This window comes from Balaenoptera acutorostrata, chromosome 7 (genome assembly GCF_949987535.1).
Source record: "Balaenoptera acutorostrata chromosome 7, mBalAcu1.1, whole genome shotgun sequence".
In the NCBI taxonomy this organism is placed as follows: Eukaryota; Metazoa; Chordata; class Mammalia; order Artiodactyla; family Balaenopteridae; genus Balaenoptera; species Balaenoptera acutorostrata.
This window is the reverse complement of record NC_080070.1, coordinates 114,829,484-114,852,299: the sequence shown is the minus strand read 5'-3', so window position 1 is coordinate 114,852,299 and position 22,816 is coordinate 114,829,484. Positions and strand designations below refer to the sequence as shown.

The 22,816-nt window shown below is 49.9% G+C and overlaps 1 protein-coding gene across 7 annotated transcripts in view; it reads right to left on the bottom strand.

The window, feature by feature from the left end:
- The window catches only part of COBL (cordon-bleu WH2 repeat protein), a 272,030-nt gene extending 249,671 nt beyond the window's left edge, over positions 1-22,359 (bottom strand). For 6 of the 7 annotated variants that reach the window (XM_057549868.1, XM_057549872.1, XM_057549870.1 and 3 more), the window contains exon 1: positions 22,066-22,359. In XM_057549868.1, the coding sequence (XP_057405851.1) occupies positions 22,066-22,106 (41 nt within the window). In that variant the 5' untranslated portion in view covers positions 22,107-22,359. The remainder of the gene's footprint in view (positions 1-22,065) is intronic. The other variant, XM_057549874.1, reaches the window with a different exon arrangement.
- Between the last annotated feature and the right edge of the window lie 457 nt (positions 22,360-22,816).

The window sequence follows — 22,816 nt, the reverse complement described above, 5'->3', positions numbered from 1 at the left end:
CCCCTCTGCATTCCCTGGCCTGGTTTTCTCTTCCGGTTTTCATTAACCTTCCTGCATACAGGCCCTAGGCCGAGGCCGCAGGGAAACTGATGAGACACAGAGGAAATGCACATGGCAGGGCAGGAAGATGGTCAGGGCAACCGTAGAAAGGGCGGGGAAGGGATCGTCCCACTGAGCAGCAGCCGGAACCTGGGACGGACCACGTTTTCAAGCCGAACCAGAGGGGCAGCACTTGTGCCAGGCCAACTCGTGCACCTGAGCAAACACGACGGGATCGCACACGGCATCGAGGAGCGGTGGTGGCACTGGCCAGTCCCCTGCTCCGAGTCACTCCAGGACACCGAGGGCCACCAGCACGGCTCACGGATCTTTCTTGGTTGTTAGTCGATGGGGAAAGTGGGTTCTGAAGCGACAGGCAAAGCAGACGGATTGATGGCCAGAGTCCTTCCCGGCAGAGGTTCCCTGAAACCCGAGAGGGCCCAGCTCGGGCCGTCAGCTAGAGAAAACCGTGCGTGCGTCAGTCACAGAGTGACCTGTGCTTGTCTTCCCAGCCTGCCTCAGTCCAGCAGCCAGCACACCTCAAATCCTGGAAGGATGGGAGTCACCTTTTCTAAAACTCCAAGGTGACGGGTCAGACGTCACAGCCCTGGGTGTCCAGCCATACCTACTACTTCTTTCCTGGCAACCTTGGCTTCCCCCCATCTCTCAGATTAAATGATTCAAATGATAACACCCCCGAAGACGCCCGGCAGCTCCCGTTCAGCCGTTCCGCACCCCTCCGTCCACGTGAACACCCGGCCTCCCGTCCATGCGCCCTGGAGCACGTGCTCCATCACCCCTTGCTGCTCTCTGCCAGGCCGGGGTCCCTCACCTGCACAAGTGGGCACACAGCGCATACCCCCCGATGACAGCTGCGAGGCTGGGACCCTGACACACACAGAGGGAGCTGGAGGGGCGAGAAGAGGCAGGAAGGGCAGGAAGATGCTGCCGTGAAGGAACCAGGGGAAATGAGAATGAACACACCTGCAGCCGAACTCTTTGTCTGACCTGTTGTCCTAACCAGTAGGTTCAGCTTAAGAATCACTTTTGTAACTGTTCCAAGTTACCTTGAAGACAATCTGGGCAGCTGAAGTAAGGACAGGAAATTCACTGCTAGTAAGGAATTAACTGTTAGTTTTGTTAGACATGATAATGAGATAATGGCCATGAGCAATTCAGCCTGTCTATTAGTCGGTGATGCCCGCAGAAGGATTTGCAAACGAAAGGACAGCGTGAGGGCTCTACCCATAAAACAATGGAGCCAAATAATACAGAAGTTTAAAATTTTTAAAGCATGATAATGGGCACAAATGGGCACCTGAGTATAGCCCCACCCCCTGCGCCCACCCCTTACGCTGTTCTCTACTTTTATGTATGTTTGAAATCTGCCATCATATTTTTTAAAAGGAGAAATACTCCATTTTTGTCATATCAAGTCATCCACTGAATGGAATTAGCTGAATCTTCAAATGGATTGCTGTTCATTACTGAATTTAGGGCAGTCCCCTGAAAAGTGATCTCTTCTAAAATCCTCTTTTTCTATTTTTAAGGTGGATACTATTTAAAAATGAATGATGATCATGTGAAAACATTGCTGAATCAGAAGCTAGGAAAGCATTATTCAGCTACTTCCCAGCACCCTGTGGTTTGCTCAGGGCCAGCTCGTCACACTCTCTGCAAGCCACCCCACCTCCACCCCCGTAAAGAGGACCTGGACCCAGGGATGCCTCGTACCCCAGGCCCAGGGCACCCCTGCAGGTGAGGCTAGTGATCCTGGCTGGACGGATTCCATTTCCCGCTGAGTTAAGACAATTACTGAAGAAATAGCTGCTAACACATTTGATGCTCCCAGTAAAAAATTTATATTTAAAATTTAATGAACTTCGCACACACTAGAACAGTGAAGATTGAAGACGGACCCAGCGACTGTAATTCTCCTCCGCTGCTGGTGGAACGCAGAACAGTTCAGCAGCTTGGAAAACAGCTGGGGGCTTCTTAAATGGTAAACACACACCTACCACTCAACCCAGCCGTTCCACCCCTAGGTAGTTACTCAGGAGAAAAGGGACCTATGTCCATACCAAGACCATAAATGAATGCTCACAGCAGCTTTATCCGTAGTGGCCAAAACTTGGAAACAGCCCAAATGTCCATCAACAGGAGAACAGACCCACAAATTGTTGTCAATTAATAAGTGGAAACAACCCTCCTGTCAACAGAGGAACAAACCACAGAAATACCAAGATACAAATGAACGTCAAAACCATTATGCTGAGTGAAGAAACTAGACAAAAAAGAGTATGTACCACTCAGTGCCATGTAAAGAAGATTCCAGAAAATGCAAACTAACCTATAGTGACAGAAAGCCGACCAGGTACGGGTAGAGGGAGAGATGGGTTGCAAAGAGGCAGAAGGAAACTTTTGAAAGTGATAGAAAAACCCTGCATCTGGATTGTGGTGATGGTTTTCCAGGGTGTAAACATATACCAAAATTCATCAAACCATATGCTTTAATTACGTGCAGCTGATTGTACATAAATATACCTCAACCAGTAGTTATAAAACTCAGTACATCTTCTCAACCGCACAGAGGAAAAAAGAATAAATTCCCGAAAAAGAACCCATCTTCAAAATACTGAGAGTAATAGCATGAGTGAGATAATTCATAACTGAGGTCCAGCAGGCCACTGGCTACAGCGCTAGTTACTCCCCACTGAGTTCAGGGTCTGAGGTCAGGACAGTGTTCTCTGCAAATAAAATACAGCGCCTCCACCTGGAGCAATCTGCCTACGTTTTCCATCAGTGAGGATCTACCTTAGTCCTAACTTTGTCTAAGTAAAGGCTTGCTATTTTTTGTGTATCTGATCGTACTAGCCCAGGGTATATGCATACTCTTATATCCCCTGCAGACCTAGTGCTGTCCTTGCACGTGGTCTGTGCTCAATTTCTGTAGAATTAAGTTTCACCTGTATCCCTTATTCAGTTAAAGTTATCAAAATTGTCCCTTTAAAAAAAATACAGCCCAAGTAAATGGGGCCAGAGAAATACTCTGATGAGCGCCCGCCCTCGCAGGCCTGCCCTGTCACCACATACATGACTGCCGGGGGTTTCTGTGCAAGGTCAGGGCCCAGCCAGCAAAACAAACATGACAGCTTGGTGGCAAGGTGCCTGCACACTCCTGGGGTCCTCAGGCCAGAGTCCTCCTCAGCTACCACGTGCCCCGCGCTTCCTGCAGGGCCTCCTGAACGACATGTCCAAGAACTGCCACCGAAGCCAGATAATTTGCAGTTCAAACTGATATCCTCGACTCTGGTGTTGACTTTTCTGAATAGTGTCCAGTCCTGACAGCCTCCCAGATGTCTGCACGTCTCCACCCCTCTTTATCCTCCTTTTTGATCATTAGAAACAGAGAACTCCCCATTGAATAAACCTCTGGGTGTCTATTTACGTGAACTAATCTTGGTGTGATATTTACAGCTCCTTCCTCCTCGCTGCTGATGCGTCTAGAGGCGTGTTCTATTTAAGAACTGCTTCAGCAGAACCATTTTCTGAGAAGGCCTTTCATAAAAATAAACCTGCCTGATCTCTGCCCCGCCCTGCAAGTGGGACTAATTGCTCCTTCTTTTCTGGGTGTTCTACAGCACTCTGTACACACCCCTGTCACACCGTGTGTCATCATGACTCCTTTAGAGATCTGTCCTTCCTTCTACTCTGTGGGCTCTGTCAGGTCAGGGACAAACTGTCCACACCCAAGAGGCCAGCCCATGGATGAATGAGTTTTCATGAATTCTTGTTCTTAGAAAATCATAGCTGATTAAATGAATAAATCTTTAAAAGGGTCCTATATCAGTAAAATGGACCATTTCATTTTAAACACCCATTGTAGGGAGGGAAATAGAACACAAACTTAACAGAGTAGATCATACACATATGATTTTCACCCAGCGTGTGGGCAGGGAATGTTGTCTGCCATTCCAGTTCCACGGGAATCAGCCCACTGCAGCAGCCCCCATGGTCCACCCTGAGGGGATTCAGGACGGAGAAAAACAAGATACTGGTTCCTAGACAGTAAAGATGTGAACCTAAGGAATAACTGCAATGAGCCCAAACCCTTGCATCTTCCCATACATGGAAAGACACTAAAATCATTAACTGGCAATGTCTGGTTTTTGTGGATTAGCATTAGTCTGTTGATGTTTGACTACATGTTTTTTTTCCAGCAAAAGCTCCAATATATCCTGGCTTCTCCTTGGAGCAGTTCCTCAGAGCGAACTGAGAGGCTGTCTCCTGGGCTAGAGTCCTCAGTAAGATCCCCGAATAAGACGTAACTCACGACTTTCAGGTCTTACGTTTTTCTTCAGTCAACAAGACAAACAAGAGTTTGTCCTAAGATGCTGGAAGATGTTTGATTAAAAAGATGTTCGATGAAAAAAATTTTTTAAATGAAGCTTGTCTTTACTTCGTTTTTGGTTTTGTACCAAAGAATCTTTTTACGCCATTTAAATATTTCATGTCTTTTTTTTTTTATATATGAAAATGGAATTATACTTTATTTTTTTTATTTTATTTTATTTATTTATTTTTTTTTAGAAATTCACGTTCTTATTTATTGATTGATTGATTGATTGCTGTGTTGGGTCTTCGTTTCTGTGCGAGGGCTTTCTCTAGTTGTGGCAAGCGGGGACCACTCTTCATCGCGTTGCGTGGGCCTCTCACTATCGCGGCCTCTCTTGCTGCGGAGCACAGGCTCCAGACGCGCAGGCTCAGTAATTGTGGCTCACGGGCCCAGTTGCTCCGTGGCATGTGGGATCCTCCCAGACCAGGGCTCGAACCCGTGTCCCCTGCACCGGCAGGCAGACTCTCAACCACTGCGCCACCAGGGAAGCCCTTCATGTCTTTTTTGATCAACAATTTATGTTTCAGACGAGTAATTCTGCAGGAAAACCACTAGATAAATGACCCCACAAGTATTTTACAGAGCTTTCTGTTTCATGGGGGATGCTTGTGAAGGCTTTATAACCATCTCCATGTTGCGATGTTGCCCATGACTCACAGCTAGAGGCTAAGTATAGCAGGAGCGCTTGCCTGCAATCTGGGCTTGACTGGCGTTTTCCAAGGCAACTGGGTTAAACCATGTGAAGTGTATTAAAACGTACACAGAAAGGCCTCTGAAGAGGAAATTATGTAACAACAATTAGAACAATTGTGCACTAATGTATGTGGTTCTTTCAGACTAAACAAAACTTTAGCTCCTTGAGAGCTTGAAACAGTGTCTTTATTCAGGCGATTCACTTTCAGACTGGATGGGAGGATGAACAATGGGATGGAGGAAGGGATGGATAATCTTTACCCAGGATTGGACACCTCAGCCACCTGGGAGCTCCTTCAAAACCTACTGATTGAGCCAGGAGCCTGGCTGCCTGGGGCTGGGGGGCAGAGTTGGCAGTTAAGAAAGTCCTATATTCCAAAGAACTTTTGCAAATCCCTAGCCTTGACAATGCGGTGAGGCAGGAAAGAGGTAAATCAATGAGGATTACAGGAATTCAGATTTTGCTGATTTTCTCCTCTCTCTCTTTCTTCCTAAGGTCACAAGTTTCCAACTGGGTGCAGGAGGAATAACCCCCCTGCCCATGGGCCCAGGTTCCAGGGGGGACTGGCCAGCAGCATGCCTGGAACCTCTCCAACCCAGCTGGAGGGTTTCAAGGAGCACCAGCATGTGGGCCTGGGTCCTGCTGATGGTGGGGTGATGGGCTGGGGATAGCAGGAGGGTGGCAGTCCTGCTCCGAGAATGACAGAACACGTCCACAGCTAAAGGCGCCCAGGGAGGGGACATTGCGTTGTTTCCTGGCCATAGGCCTGGGGTCTGTGACCCCGAGCAGGTGGGTTAACCTCTCTGGGATTCAGCGTCCTCATCCCCGAAATGATGACAATAAGGGTACCTACGTACGTGTCTATCGAGAGGGATAAATGACACAAGGCACAGAAAGCCTGCAGATACCCTCACACCACATCCACAGACCAGAGCTGCCGGTCTGTGGCCAGGTTTGGCCAGGCCACTTCTGTGACGTCCCAGCAGGTCAAACTGCTGTGAAAGCTTCTGGACACCATGTTGGCTGCATACTTATCTCGCCGCAGACAGGTCCACGGACCACGCTCTGAGTAGCACTGGTCTCAGGCCTGCTGCAAACACAGGATATGTATCTCTGGCCCTCAAACCCCGGTTCACTGGCCTTGCTTCTTTCTTACTTTGTTATCACAAGAGTTAATACTTGCCTTCGAGTCAGACTTAAAGTCGTGGATACTGAAGCACAGACAGCTGACACGCTGGCCTGGTCCTGATGCTCAGCGAGACAGAGAAGCACGTGCTCGGCAGGCCTGACTCCCCGAATCCTGTTACCACCACCTGTGTGATGTGGGATGCAGGCTGGGGCCACTGCCTCAAGGATGAAATGGGTGCTCACCTTCTCCCGGAGGCCCTGGAAATGAAGTGAAGTGACAAACCGCCAGCGCAGCACCCCCAGAGGCCCTGGCTCCAGCCCACCCTCGGCCAAGGCTCCCTTTCTCCTGAAGCACCTGCATCTTCTCAGGAGCCTGACGTCCCCCAGCTGCTCACACCTCCTAGAAAACCGCCCCACATCTTCCCCTGAGACCTAGAACTTTCTTCAGGGCCCACAGCGACCTTTCCACAAATATCTGAGCCGCGCACTGCGGGGTAAAGAACTGCATTAGGCCCTGTGTCCCTGGGTTCAGATCTGGGTCACCCATGCCACCCAGCTGACCCTGGGTCACCCATGCCACCCAGCTGACCCTGCGTTACCCATGCCACCCAGCTGACCCTGCGTTACCCATGCCACCCAGCTGACCCTGCGTTACCCGTGCCACCCAGCTGGTCACACTCCTTAACCTCTCTGTGTCTCACCTTCCTCATGAAATCTGGGGGAAAGAGCAGCCCCTCTTCCGGGCTGTCGGAAGGATGAAGTGGGGTGACACATAGCGGCACTGTAAACGGTGCCTGGTAAGCACCCCACCGCCTGTGCCCTCCCTGAGCTGTTGTCACTCTCTCCATGTGGCCACCTCCCCCTCTCCTGCCCAGACAGTAGGGTCTGGAGGACAGAGGCTTGGGTCACCCTCTAGCCTCACCCACAGGCAATACTAGCATCTGAGTGAGTGAGCAAGTGAGAGACTTTCTGCCCAGCTCTGCCGCCTCCGCCCACGTCCGGCGCCCCAGGTCTCGGGGTTCAGAGCCTTGCCACCTGGGGCCCGGGGCACCCAGAGTCGAGCCTTCCTTTCCACTCACAGGGCTGGAGGCGAGGTACACCTGGTCCCTCTGGCTGGCCCAGCCGGTTCCCAGACGCTCCCCTTTCCTCTCTGGCTTCTCTGCCATGCTGGCCTCGGTGGAATCTTCTAAGAACAAGCTCTGTCCATGGGGATGGAGCTCTTCCTCTCAAATCCCTTTGACCGATCCCCCAGTTCTTCAAGATGAAGTCCAGACCCCCGGGCTGGCCCTGCAGACCACACGCTGTGGTCCCAACCCGTGGTTCAGGCATCTCAACGCGCCACCCTCAGTGCTCCCTCCCATCCTCCGGGGTGTGTCCGCCTGTCAGTTAGCCCCACGGGGGTGGGGACGGGCCCCTCACTCACTCCTGGCAGCCCCTCCCCTGGCACACGGCCCTCACCTTCCACCACCCAGACACACTTGATCCACCTTTCCACCCAGCTCCAAATCTGACCGGCTTTTCCTCATCTCCTGGCTTCAAACAGGGGCCCTCCTGCAGTCAGGGCTGCAAGGCCTTCATTTATGTTGGTTTTAGCTGCTCTCCAATGTCCTGGCTTGGCCTGGTCCCCTCGGAGTCCTCACCCCTGTGCCCAGAGATGTTTATGAAATAATTGTGGGCAGTTTGCTACGTAGAAGGGCCAAGATCTGGCCTCTTCGCCAGCATAATAAACGAGGAGGGGTTATATAAATAAAGCAAGGATGCCGTGATTTCCAGCTGTCAACTGGGATGAGAAATGCTACTCTAAGATGTTCTACTGCTAATGGGAAATGAGAAGACCATTCTTTTTTTTCCTGAAGAGCCCCAATTCTGGTGATAACCGTGCTTTCAAAACTAGGAACCTGACTGAGTTCATTTTCACTCCAGTTCTCTGGTCATGAACTGCTGCTACTGTTTTTACTACTATTTTAAGTGAAGACCTGACACAGGAGCCAGAGCACGGCTGTCACATTGGGTCACAGACAGCTGAGGCCATCACGGTGACTCATTTTCTGGCATGTGCCTAATCATTGGCTCGATGTTCCCAATGCAATGCTGAAACTATGACAACAATACACCACTCAGAGGCTGCATTCTTCGAAATAAGCTACTGTTTCCACTGCTGTGATACAACCCTGTACTTCACAAATGAGAGCGTTTGAAACTACAGTCATAAGTGGAGGTTTTCCCAAGCCTCATTACACAGTTAACACAATGGACCATAATTTCAGGTTTAGGCTTTTACGTTCACTTGCAGGAAGCAGAGATGTAAAAACTTTTCATGCCCTTTTATAGAATCTGGAGACAGGACATGCGGCTGAACGTGGGCTGGAAAGCCCGTCATCCAAATCCAACAGGGAGGTCAAGGTGCACATCTGCTTTTGTGTACACAGCGAGGGCCCAGTGGGCAGTGGGAGGTGGTGGGGGACATCCCCCCGACCCCGGGCTGGAGGAGCAGCAGACAGAGGCAGGTTTGACCTCCCAATTACCATTACTTTCCTGTAGCAAAAAAATAGAGTCAAGAGGAAGTTTGTCAAAACAACAAATATTGTTGAACACCTATTTATCTCAAGTTAATGAGCTTGGAGTGGCAGTTGACTAAGCTCTGAGATGTTTCCTGTGACAAACATAGACAGACTTATCAAAATTTAGATTGTCTACGGATCTGACTCTACCAGGGAATGTGTAAATCCTCTGGGGTTTTCCGCTTGGATCAGCAAAGTGTCTTCCTTTCCCGACACTTTCCCCAGTGGATCTACAGACTTGCTCGGTATTTTACCTCATTTCCAAACATAAGTTTTTCAGGAAATCATCCTATGGTGCTGTTTCGCAGAGAGGAGTCTACAGAGCAGCTGATCAAACACATGTGAGACATCGCTGACTGTGTCCACGCTGAACCTAGATTATTTACTTTATATTCTCTTTAATGGGTAAAGGATGTCGTGCAATGATGTTGGACACAGCTTAGGTTTGGAGCAAAGATCTCCTCCAAAATCCTTCACTGGACCGACAGTCAGGAGACCCCAATCCAATCACAGGCTGCTCCACCATCTGCATATCAGTCAAGACAAGACCAAGGATGAAGGGGTGCCCAGGTCCAAGTGGCACCAAGAGGGTGCATTGGAAGACCTTGTTGTCCCACCTGCCATTCTTTACATCCACACCCTCATCATGGAGGTGACCAGACAGCAGCCAACCACTCGCTCCTCCCTCAACATCCCCAGCCTGCAACATCAGGACCTCCTGCAGAGCAACAGGTGGTCACTACCACACGCTGACAAAAGAAAAGGGACATAAGTGAAACCTGGTGCAAAGCTTTTTCTCCCAATGATATATCACTTCTGCACGTAGAAAATAAATGAAAACATGTTTCAATGCCAATGCCTATTTAGCATTATAAAAACACTCCCTACCTAGTCTACATATAATAAATGCTGGAGAGGGTGTGGAAAAAAGGGAACCCTCCTGCACTGTTGGCGGGAATGTAAATTGGTGCAGCCACTATGGAAAACAGTCTGGAGAGTCCTTAAAAAATTAAAAATAGAGCTACCATATGATCCAGCAATCCCACTCCAGGACGCGTATCCGGAGAAAACTCTCATTCGAAAAGATACATGCACCTCAGTGTTCACTGTAGCACTATTTACAATAGCCAGGACATGGAAGCAACCTAAATGTCCATCAACAGAGGAATGGATAAAGAAGATGTGGTACATATACACAGTGGAATATTACTCAGCCATAAAAAAGAATGAAATAATGCCATTTGCAGCAACATGGATGGACCTAGAGATTATCATGCTAAGTGAAGTAAGTCAGACAAAGACAAATGTCATATCGTTTATATGTGGAACCTAAAAAAAAAACCACAAGATGCAAATGAACTTATTTGCAAAACAAAAAGAGACCCACAGACATAGAAAACAAACTTACGGTTACCAAAGGGGAAGTGGTGGGGAGGGATAAATTAGGAGTATGGGATTAACATACACACACTATTACATATAAAATACGGAAACAACAAGGACCCACTGGATAGCACAGGGAACTCTACTCAATATTTTATAATAACCTATAAGGGAAAAGAATCTGAAAAAAACATGTATATGTATAACTGGATCACTTTGCTGTATACCTGAAACTAACACAACATTGTAAATCAACTATACTTCAGTTAAAAAAAAAAAAAACTCCCTACTTACATAAAAATGTTATGAGAATGAAGTGTGCACCCCTCCCGCACACGAGTGTATTATTAAAACCAGCCCAGTTTAAAAACAAGTCATCCATTACTTCCCATTAACCTCGCCAGGTAAAGTCTAAATGCTGACATACAAATACCTATCATTTTCAACTCAGAAAATGAGAAGTAAACAGCAAGAAAACATTCCAAACATATAATTTCCCCCTGGGGTTGCCATTCAGATGCCTTGTCTAAAAAGCAATGTTTTCCACAGACCAACAGTGAAAATAAAGAGAGAAAGGACATATTCTTCCAACTTCGGATGTGTCATTATCAGTTATAACTGACAGATGGAAAGGATTCCACACAGGTTAAGTAAAGCTTCATAAAGCAGGATAAGTTATTTTTGTGAGTGTGACTAAAAACAAGCTTAAAAAGAAGAAGAAAACACACCGAGGAATGATGGGCTGGCACAGACCCTGGGGGGCTAAGAGCACCTGTACAGGGACCTCCAGGACACCAAGGGGCCCCCAGGTGGGCGCTCAATCAATTCCACCCGATGACGATGGCGATCCTTTCCACCTATGAGGCCCCCTTGGCCTCAGCTGCAGGACAGAGCAGCATCAGTGCCGCCCTGAGGACCACCCGGGATATCCTGCCTCCTAGCTCCTCCGTGCTGGGAGGCCAGAGATGGGGGACATTCACCCCAGGAGCCCCCATCTCTGACGCCCACCCACCTGCAGGAGGTAGGCGGTGAAGGCTGCCCGGCTTACCGTGACACTCACGGCATGACCCACGGTCCGGCCAAGGCCGCCCACAAAAAATCACACCCCCAGCCCTGTGAGTCTGGGTCTGCGTAGCTTCTACTTTGAGGGCAGCCCGTCTGTGGGGCAGAGCAGAGCCCTGCGCTTTCCCAAAACCTACAGGCACAAGACGCAGTGAACTGGGTCAACATCCTGGGCCAAGGGAGGGGCTGAAACGTCTATTAATTCCTAAGCCAGGATCGGCAGAATGTCTTGCTGGGGGAGAAGTCTGCATTCGAGGCGTCACGTCAATTCACAAGCACATTGGCTGTGCTCCACAAGAGCTGGGATCCCACCCCACTTACCTCTCCCAAAACAACACCTCACCCGGGTGACTCAGGGTTGCACATCTGGAGACCTATCAACACCGCTACCATCAGGTGGGTAACATCATGGGTCCCACACACAAGAAGCCACTCGGATGCTGACAAGGGGACTGTTTCTTCGGAAAAATGCCCTTGAGAAACGCAGGTGGTGCGGAAACAGCCCAGGGACATCACCTGCGGAAGCCAGATTGTGGCTTTAGCCAATGGGACTTTGGAAACTATGTCCCAGGCTTCTACTCTGTGTGGTGGGTGACCTCAGGGTGAGGAGCAGGACACCAGCCTGGCGTCTTCAGCCATGTGACAATGCCACCCATAAGCTGTAGACAGAATTACATCCACCAACTTTGGAGCACCGATGGGGGTCCAACCTCCTGGGGCGGGGCTGGTGACGCCCGTCCCGTCAGCTGGAAAACATGAGTATCACAGATGACTACAAGGCTGAAATGAGGCAGGTCCTCGCGAAAAGCATTTCTGTTTCCTCCTTTGAGAAAAATGTCCAACCCCAAAGGCAGCATTCCATAAACGTGAAACATGATGGTCAGTGAAAAAAGAATTGACGAATAACAAGGAAATACTTTACACTGAAATCTTTTTCAATTTAAATTCATCTCGTTCCCAAACTAGTTTTCATTACTTTTCTGAATGTGGTAAAATTCCCCCCCTAACCTCATTCGGGACACTCTTCATCTGTGGATCACTGCATGGAAACCAGGCAACGGCACCTGAGAAGTGGTGGGGGAGGGCAGGGGGAGTGATGTAGGACGGGTAGGGCATGAAAGACACTCAGCTTCGTGACCCCCAGGAACACCTCTTTTTAAAAGTTTTTTTTTTTATTTTTATTGAAGTATAGTTGATTTTCAATGTTGTGTCAATTTCTGCTGTACAGCAAAGTGACTCAGTTATACATATATATATATATGCATTCTTTTTCATATTCTTTTCCATTATGGTTTATCACAGGATACTGAATACAGTTCCCTGTGCTCTACAATAGGACCTTGTTGTTTATCCATCCTATATATAATCGTTTGTATCTGCTAATCCCAAACTCCCAATCCATCCCTCCCCCCTCCCCCTCCCCCTTGGCAACCACCACCTTTTAAATCCGCTGACAGGTCTGCAGACCACTCCTCCTGTGTGTGATGCTGTCCAGACACTGTCAACCACTGGGATGTAAGAAGGGGTTCAGACACAGCATCAGAGGGAGAAAGTTTTCAAGCCAACTCCATGTGATAATTATAGGCAGCAAGACAGACGGGCGGGCAGACGGGTGGGGAATTCTGGCACGGAGCTACTCTCAGTGGCAAATGTCTAGATTCTGGCCACGGGGAATCAGTCTCTTTCCAACCTAATGGCTTGTTTATTGAACATTAGTGGATTTTGCTCTTAATTAATAGGGCTCCAGCCAACACAACTATCAATATGTTTTAAGTCTCGGGAATTAGCCACAGGAACACAAGTCTACACTTTTGCTGTATTATCACTCCCACCTGAGCTATTTTTAAATTCAACTCCCTAAACATCAGGTTTGCAACAACTGCCAGAATCTGATTTGGGAGTCTGCTGCTTTGCCCATTGCTGGGAGTGAGCTTAAACATCACGTCACCGCCACCTGCACACACACACGCGCATGCACACGCACTCGCGTTCACAGCCCATTTTCCCAAGTCTCCTAACTCAGTTTGTTACCTAAGCATTTAATCATTCAAGCCACTTCCATGTAACTGGAGGGTCAACGCATCTGGTCCACTCCCTGAGCTGAAGGCCGAACAGAGCACAGATGCTGAGACAAATGCTTTGCAGGGGCTCCTCATCCTTTCTGCCATCCCTTTCCCAACCCACCCAACTTCCCAGGCGGGAACCCTGATTCTCCTGCGGCGGCCACCCCGGGGGCCCAGGCTTGGAAATCTTCCTCCCTCTCCCCCCCGCCCTTTTCAGGCTGGTGCCCATTCTGAACAAGACAGAGTGGGCAGGGCACCCATAACAGGAACAGAGACATCGTAAAAAGCAAACTGTTGGTGCCCTGATCTGTTCCAAATGAAGCCGTGAGGTCAGGGCCAGGCTGGTGCATGGGGCTCTCCTGGATGGCCTGGGAGGGTGTCACTGCCATCCGGAGATGCCAGCTGCCCAGCAGGTGCTGTCACAGACCCATAGCCACACTGTGGAGGAAGCCCTGCACCACGGCTGTGAGTGATGCTGAGAGCAAACTAAGGCCATGTTTCCAGCAGAGGCCCAGGAGCTGCCGGGGGCCCCCAGTCTGAAGAAACTGGGGGTCCCCCAGGACCCTGGAGGAGGAGGAGGAGGAGCAGGGACACCTGCCTGGTCTGCCCACTTTCACCTGAGCTCCTCCCAGCCCCCACAGAGAGTCAGAGACTCGAGCACACTAGCAACGATGCCGGGAAGCTCCCTGGTCCCGTCCCCTCTTCCTCCAAGACTGTAAAGGACCAGGTGATGAGGACGCAGCCAGCGGAGAGCATGCTGGAAACAGGAGCTCTTGGGCACTGCTGGTGGGAATGCCACACGGCGCAGCTGTTGTGTAAAGCAGGACGGCGATTCCCAAAAAGTTAAACACAGAACTGCCTACAGTCCAGCAATCCCACTCCTGGGAGGATACGGAGGAGGGAGTCAAAGCAGAGACGGGTATCTGCAGTCTCACGTCCAGAGGAACATCATTCACAGCAGCCGGTGGTGGAGGCCAAAGTGTCCACTGACAAGTGCTGTGAGTACACTTTCAGCCTTGAAAAGGAAGGAAATTCCGACACCTGCTACCACATGGATGAACCTTGAGGACATTCTGCTAGGTTACATAAGCCAGTTACAGAAAGAGAAATACTGCATGAGTCCACCTATATGAGGTCCCTAGAGGAGTCAAATCCACGGAGACAGAAAGTAGGATGGTGGGCGCCAGGAGCTGGGGGAAGGGGATGGGGAGTGAGTGTTTAATGGATACAGAGTTTCGGTTCCGGCAGAAAAAAGTCGTGGAGCTGGAGGTGGTGATGCCTGCACGACAATGTGAATGGACTTAATGCCACGGAGCTGTACCAATGGTAAATGCTATATCATGTAAAGTTTACAACGATAAAGGCAAAGACTGGGTCAACAGACATGAGCAAAGGGAAAGGGCAACTCAAAGTAAAGGGCATGTCCCCTTCCTCCCCCCACCTCAGGCTGGGTTGGAGCAGATGGGATCCATCCACGGGCCCCGGCAGAGCCCCCAGACAGGGAGAAGCAGGTCCCCTGTGACTTGGCATCCTGTCTCAGCCTGTTCGGGCGGCGATGACGAAACACCACAGACTGGTGACTTCCAAGCAACAGTCATGTATTGCTCGCAGCTCTGGAGGACGGAAGGCCAAAGTCGGGGTGCTGGCGTGGTCCGGGGGGGCCCTATCCCGGGCCGTAGACTTCTCACTGTACCTCCACACGGTGTAAGGGCCAAGGGAGCGCTCAGGGTGTCCTTTGTAAGGGCGCTAATCCTAATCCCAATGATGAGGGCCCCACCCCAGAGGCCCACCTCCTAATATCACCACCTTGGAGGTTAGGAATTCAACATGTTAATCTGGGAGGGACACAGACATTCAGACCACAGCAGGACTGTCACAGACTTCCATCTCCTCTCTCAGCCACCATCACTTTGCATCGTCTAATACTGTCACTCTAGTTCCACAGAATCAGACGTCCAACACATCCCAAGTCTGCAACGGCAGGATGGCACAGCTGGCAAGGCCCGTCGGAGTGGATCGGGCTGAATGGTGTAGTAGCAACTGATCTTTCTGTTGTCCTATAGTCTGGCAAAAGCAAGATGAAGCAGTCAGTTTTTAAAAAGTCAGTTTTTACAAAAGAAGGGTCTATCACTTCTGGGAACACTTCTGATCCTATGATTTTAGATCTCGCATGAGTCTTGAGCTCATCGTATCCAACACCCTCCACCGATCACGGGGAAGCAGGGCTCATCTACAGAACTGCAGCTGTGCATCGTGTCCTGTGCCACGAAGTTAGGACACAATTTATCACCAGGGAGCATCCCTGCCCCCCAGGAGCTCGTAAGTCAGAGGGTCAGGGACAAGTAAATGGAAACCCACGTGAGGGTTTCCAACGGGGGAATCACCACCGCCACAAGAGGCGAAGGTCAGGGCTCTCATCCGAGACCGGAGGAGGGATCTCGAAGGCCTTCGATGGAGCCCCCAGCTGCAGCTGGGTGAGGGAGCAGGAACCACCTAGGAAAGGAGAAGAAAAGCCCACGGGCCACAGGGAGAGAGAAAGTCTGAGAAAGCAGGGCACAGTCTGGTTCGGGAAGGATAAGGGGGCAGGGAAGAAAGAAGAGACTGAACTGCACGCCCTCTAGGGCACCACCGGCCACACCTGGCTGTTGACATGTAAATGAATGAAAATTGAAGAAAGTGCAAAATTCAGCTGCACATTCCAAGTGCTCAGGGGCTCCTGGACTGGACACAGATACAGAGCACCTTTACCCTCACAGAGTTTCGTGGGGCCGCACTGGGCTGGGAAACAGGCAGAAGCCCCCCCAGGACAGGCCAGCAGGCTCGGCTCAGAAGGTCAGTTTAATCCCGCACAACTGACACCGGGACCCAAGTCTTCTTCTTCCTGAGCCCGTCTTCCTTCCACCAAGCCTGCCTGTCTGCCTTTGATAGGAGAAAGTGAAACAGGATTAATGACCAAGCACAAGGCATTCTAGATTAGGGGGACACAGGTCTGGCCCAGTCGGGTGAGAGCACGTCCACGTGTGTCCACGTGTGTCCAGGGAGAAAGACAGCCTGCTGCCCTCGTCTGGAGGGAGCGGAGAGTGTCCCCGAGACAACGGTTCCCCGTCTGAGATCTTGGACAACACAGCGAGAAGGAAGGGGGAGAGCAACGAACCGGGCTTCCTGGTCTATCTGACTCATCTTTGGGAATTTGTGTCCGTTTTTTCCAAAAAGGATAAGGACTTCAATGATCTTTCTAAAGCAATCAGTGTCTCTTAAAAAGGTAACATTTGGTTTGGCAGAGGTGGGGATTGGATCTACAACAGGGTTTGTGAGAAAGTGTTTGTGGTCTGGGAACCCGTCTCATCAAATGTACCTCAATAAAATACATCTTAGCCGTCGCTTGAAAAGCTTTTCCTTTAATTTTTAAATAGAAATGTTTTTGGCCGTGGAATTTATTCTAATTGAACTTGACCTGTAGAAGACACGGTCCTGGCAAGCAATAGCTCAGCACCTAATTAGGGGACAAACGGAAGCCTGTGAAAACCCTCAAGGCTGCAGGGTGCCCCCAGCCAGGGAAGCGAGCGTCCTCGTTTCTGAAGCGGGGGACCATCCCTGAGACGGACGGGAGGAAACGTAGATGCTGCCGAAGACCCACCAGAGTACGTAGCCAAATCTACTTTAGAATAAACACCATTAGGCCTTGAAAACAATGACCATCAGTAGCTGTGTATAAAAAGCAAATGAAACCATATAAAGTATTGATATAAGTCAGAAAAAAAGCTGAATACTACGACTGGAAGAGACGGTAAAAAATAAAGAACTATGGGAACATGAAGGAAAAGTGATAAAAGACACTGCCATCAACTCAGGGGCTGAAAGCCAGCAAGTGGTCCTGGACAGTGAACCCTGCAGTGACAAGGTGAAAGTGAGGAAGCAAAGGTGTAAAATGGTGGGGGGCAGGGGAGAGATTTAAAATTCGCTTAAAAGAAAATCATAAAAGAGTAAAAAGGCATATTATCACTATGTCAATAACATACATCAATATTAAATGGCTTAAATCAAGAAAAAAATACAAAGATGAAGATATATAAAAGCCTTCAGTGGATCATGAGATTTCAAATCTATATTCTGTTATAGTATAAAGCAACTGAAAAAATGTACAACTAAAATTACCCAAAACATACAATCCACAGACCTCACAATTATATGCGGATGGGGAGAGAATAAAGGGGTACAGGAAACACATAATAAATACACTACCTCTCCACTAGATGTTTTTATTTAGTTCAAGTCCAGATCACAACCAACTGTTCCTATGTTTTAAACTTGCACATCCCCAGTCTAAACATTACTTTGGTGTCAAATATCTCGGCTCACTTTTTAAAACTGATGGTCAATTAAAAATGTAAATTTAATGATAAATTTAATAACAAAGCACAAAAGGCCTAGAAACCTAAACTGCTCATTGGTGTGCAGACAGCCTATAATCACTGTTTTCTTAATAATGATGGAAGCACTCTTGGGTGTTCAGAAATTACTTCACTTCCCAGGTCCCAAACTAAAGAGGCCCCTGGACCCAGACCTGCATGCACGTGGGGGTGTCACTTGCCTGCACCTACCCAATAATAATCCACTCTGCTGACACCAGAAAAGTCAGGCAGGGAGGGACAGAGGAGGGGCTGCAGGCTGCCGTGCCCAGAGTCAGGAGAACCCAGCACGCTACAAACGTCATTACACCAAATTTAATCGTCTATTAGCTTCACCTTCATTATACAACCACTGAGAAATACTTACAGCGCTCTGAGATGATTTGCCATCGTAACAGGGAAATGTCCAACTCCTCTTACGTGTTAAGAAAATTTTAAGAAAAACTATAATTACCAAAGAGTAAAATTCCTAGGCTTCCTTTCCACTTTATAGCAAACAGTAACTTTGACATTCTTAAATGAACTGCCAACATAACATCTAAAAAATACAGCTCAAATTAAATGGGAAAAGTTTAATGCAGCCAATAATTAGACCCACTGTCATTTTTAAGGATGTAAATACATTTTCTAACACATTAGCCAAAAACCTAGAAACCTTAAAAAAAAAAAAAAAAAAAGGCCTAGAAGACTAAACCTGTTATTATGGGGCACACCTGTTAATATTTTATTATCTCTGTATGCTCGTGAGAGGTGAGGTAGGAAATGCTGAGTTGGCCACCCAAGTTTACTGTCGGCAGTAGCGGCCTCCTATACTGAACGCTACGTTGGGTGTTGAAAGGACCCAAGGAGCTCAAGTTACCCACTTGAATTAATATTTTAAAAATTATTTCTTGTTCTAATAACTTGATTAAATAAAGACGAATTTATGCAGAAAAAGGGTTACCAGCTATGTCTCCAGGAAGCACACTTTTTGATGAGACTGACCAGCAAACTTCCACTGATTTTTACATAAGCACACTGCCTGAAAGCAGTCAGTGGTCAAAGGCACCCGGTGTTAGACATTTCATGTCACTGGAGACTATTTTATTCTACAGAAATACGTGTTTCCGCCATAGAAAAAAAAAATTAACCAGTATCCTGCCAAACTCACCAATGTGCTGTCTCTTATTCATATAGCGTCCAGTGGGACAGGTAACCCTGTGTCCATCACCAACTACTGGGACAGATCTCACACATACTCAAGCTAGAAGTAAGCCAATAAACTTTGTCTTAAATGGACTTAAAGATATTTTAAAACCTCACCCACAGGTAATTTACCTTTACTTGCATTCTAGAATATTCCATCAATTATCATACCTCGACTGAGCTCTGAAATTCCTAAAAAGTCACATCAAGTCTGACTGTTTTTGCATATGTCTTCTTTCCTAAAAGAATACTTTCCCCAGACAGTTTTAAGTTAGTCTTAAGTTATGATTTTAATGAAATTACCAGTAAAAACCTATAATTTCAATCCAACTAAAATGTATACTTGTGTTCTCAACAAAGATAACTAATAACTCTGCATTAATAATTTAGGCAGACATATGATGGGTGAGTTTACATTCACTAAGTCCTCTGGCCCTTCAGTAATCCTCAAGAAGGGCTGGCATACCCCGTATTTTATAATGTGAAATCTCCTTAATTCATTGTCCCCCATCCAGCCCATTACAAGGAAAAGTGCCAGTTTCAGTGAAGGACAACAAATTCGTTACATCAGTTATCTGCTATCGTGCAGAGAAGTGATAACTTACCGAAACTGGGATTGGATAACCAATCATGGCAGTATCAGAGAAAAAACAAATTCCCCGGAGTACGTGGCAAGCACTGCCTTATTCTCAGGCAATGTAGGAACCAGTCAGAGAAACGAGACTGTAATTTCAGTGAAGAACCAAGAGAAGCTGACTACCACCAATCATGTACCAAAGCCAAAATTTTCACATCTGTATCCTTGCTTTCTGGTAGGCAACCAATACACCTAAATCACATAAAACATACAAAAAAAACCAAGACCATTTCTTTCCTCTGATTTTAAGCACGCTGATATTTGCTTGACTTCACTAAAATGTACTAAAACGAATGACAAATGATACAATAATTGGGAAAAATAGACTTAAAAGCACTATGTCTACATTTCTTGGACAAAGATGTTCAAACAAGCAGATCGGAGGTTCTGGATGTGAGTGTGGGGACAGAACCAAATGCATCAATAATAACAATCTCAGGGCTTCCCTGGTGGCGCAGTGGTTGAGAATCTGCCTGCCAATGCAGGGGACATGGGTTCGAGCCCTGGTCTGGGAAGATCCCACATGCCACGGAGCAACTGGGCCCGTGAGCCACAACTACTGAGCCTGCGCGTCTGGAGCTTGTGCTCCGCTGCAAGAGAGGCCACGACAGTGAGAGGCCCGTGCACCGCGATGAAGAGTAGCCCCCGCTTGCTGCAACTAGAGGAAGCCCTCACACAGAAACGAAGACCCAACACAGCCAAAAATAAATAAATAAACAAATAAATAAAATAATTTTTAAAAACAAAACAAAAAACAAATAATAACAATCTCAGTTTTGTTACCATATCCACAGCAAAAGTCCTTAGTCTCCCTGGGGAACTTGGACGTGAAGGCCAACCAGAGCTCTGCAAAGCACTGTGAACCAGACCCAGGGTGACTGCCCTCTTTCTTACACACTACCAGCCTGGAAAGAGGGCCCCATTCTTAGGGCTCCCCGTTTCACTTCTATGATCAGATTCCTTTAAAGGCTCTCACAGATAGTTTTTGGATACCGTTTCGCTGGCCTCTTAAACGTTCTCTCCTTCAAATATATTTATAAGGTAGTTTTGCCAAAAAACGATTCCGTCTCCTTAAACAGGCTCATTAAATAAGCTCCGAAGATGGCAGATTTAGAGGCAATTCTGTTTCACATTTCTCTAAGTCATTTTGCAATGACCACTACCATGAAAAAGGATTTCCCACGTGTATTTTCTTTGCGGGAGATTTGTTTATTCAAACGTAATTACATAACCACTAAGTGCCCTGCAAAAAAAAAAAAAGTTCTTTTTAACATTCCTCAGCCTCAGGATTATTTGATTTGCTAACCTGGCTCACTTTTTCCTGGCATTAAAGGGAGAGTTTTTTTAAAAAAGCCAGTTTTTGAAAACCTTTTGCGCACTTGGGCAGCACCGCGGCCTATGGGCACACGCGGGCAGGATGAGTCAGTGGGATACACTGCAAAGAAATGAGATTAGTTGTCCCCAAAGCTGCCTCGCTGGAGACCAGTTGCTAGAGGGGAACGTGGGCCCCTTCGGTAAGCAGGTGCAGGGCCCACCCCAGGCACTCATTCCATTTGCAGGACTCATCACACATTTGCTCCAGGCCCGTAAGACAGTTCGCAGGTCCTGGGTGCGCCCCGCGGAGACGCAAGGCAGCCGCAAGCAGAGCGCGCGACGTCGTAGCGCAGCGGCCGCCAGGCCCCGTGGGGTCGTGCAAGGTTCAAATTCCGCCTCAGGATCCGGTTAAAGACCAGGCTTGTTTTTCTCGTATTAGGGAAGTTACTCTTTCTGCGAGTAAAATATGAACGTGACATGCAATCCACACACGCGAGGTGTGGGCATAGAAAACAGACCCCGCGAAGGTTTGGGCAGGGGCACGACCACGCCAGCTGGGATGGGAGCCCCGATTATACTCCGATGCTGGGGTCCCTGACGCGGGCCCGGTCCGCCCCGCCTGTGCCCTGTGCAGGGGAGCCCCGAAAAGCCAGCCGGGGCGGGGGAGCAGCGGTCAGGAGGACCTCCAGGGCAGTGCCCTCTACACAGCCCTCCCGAGACCGCCGCACCCAGGCGCCTCCGGCGGCCCGGAACCTGTTCCCCTTCCTTTTGGGGGGAAGGTAGAGCGGACGGTGGGGCAGGGTGCAGTGCCAGGTGCAGGGTGACCAGACTGGAACGCGGGCGGGCACCGGGCAAGTCAGCGATAGGGCTGGGGGCCGGGGCCGAGTCTCCACCGCCTTCCCACCCCCCCGCCCCCGGGGAGCCCTCGCGGGTGGCAGAGGAAGGCTCGGGGCTCGGTGGGGCTCTGCCCGCGGGGACCCCCCCAAAGGGAGCGCGCCCACAAACGCACCCACGCGAAAAGCGCCCGGGCCTCGGCCTGACACTGTTACCCGGGCAACGACCCGGGAGCACAAAGTACACAACCCCCTTCCCTCGCGGGGCGCGGGCCCGCGGGCCGGAGAGGGGCGCCCCCGCCCCGAGTGCGCGCCGTGCGGGCGCGGGCGTCCGAGCCGAGCGGAGTCCGGAGCCGCTTACCCGGTCGGGGGCTTGGCCGCCGAGGCGCGCGGCGCGTCCATGGAGCCGGCGGGCGGGGGGCGCGGGCGGCGCTCGGGCCCCGCGAGTCAGGCGCTCGCAGCCGCCGCCGCCGCCCTCATTCACTTTTTCCGCGCTGACCCATCGTCCTCCCTCGCGGGCCGGCGGAGGACAGCGGCGGGGCCGGAACGACGGAAGGGGCTGGAACGGACCCGCGCGGGCGGGAGCGCGGGCCGCGCGGGGAGGGGCTGGCGCGGGGCGGGGGCGCCGGGAGTAAGGTGCGCCGCGCCCCCGGGAGCGCCGCCCCCGCCGCCGCCGCGCGCCTCCCGAGCGGCGGACCCGGCCCGCGGCGCGCGTCCGGGACACGGTCCCGGCGGCACCGGCGCCCGGGGGGCGATTCCCGGCCCGCCGCAGCGCCGCCGCGCCGCCACCCGCTTCCCCCGGACCTCCGGGCCCCGGGAGCGCGCCGCGCCGCGGCGGGGAGGAGCTGCGGAGGGGGAAGCACCTGGCAGCGGCGGGGCCCGGCGAGGGCGAGGTGGGCGGACCGGCGGGAGGACTAAGGTTGGCGATCGAAGAGTGAGTGAGCGGTGCCAGGCTCGCTGCCCTGGAACCCAAAAGAACCTCCATCCGGGCAACGGAGCTCTGGTGCGGTGGGTCTCAAAGTGGGTGCCTGACCTACAGCATCTGGGAGCCGGCTAGAAATGCAGATTCGGGCCCCGCCCCGGCGTCCGGAGCCGGAAGCTGCGGGCGCTGG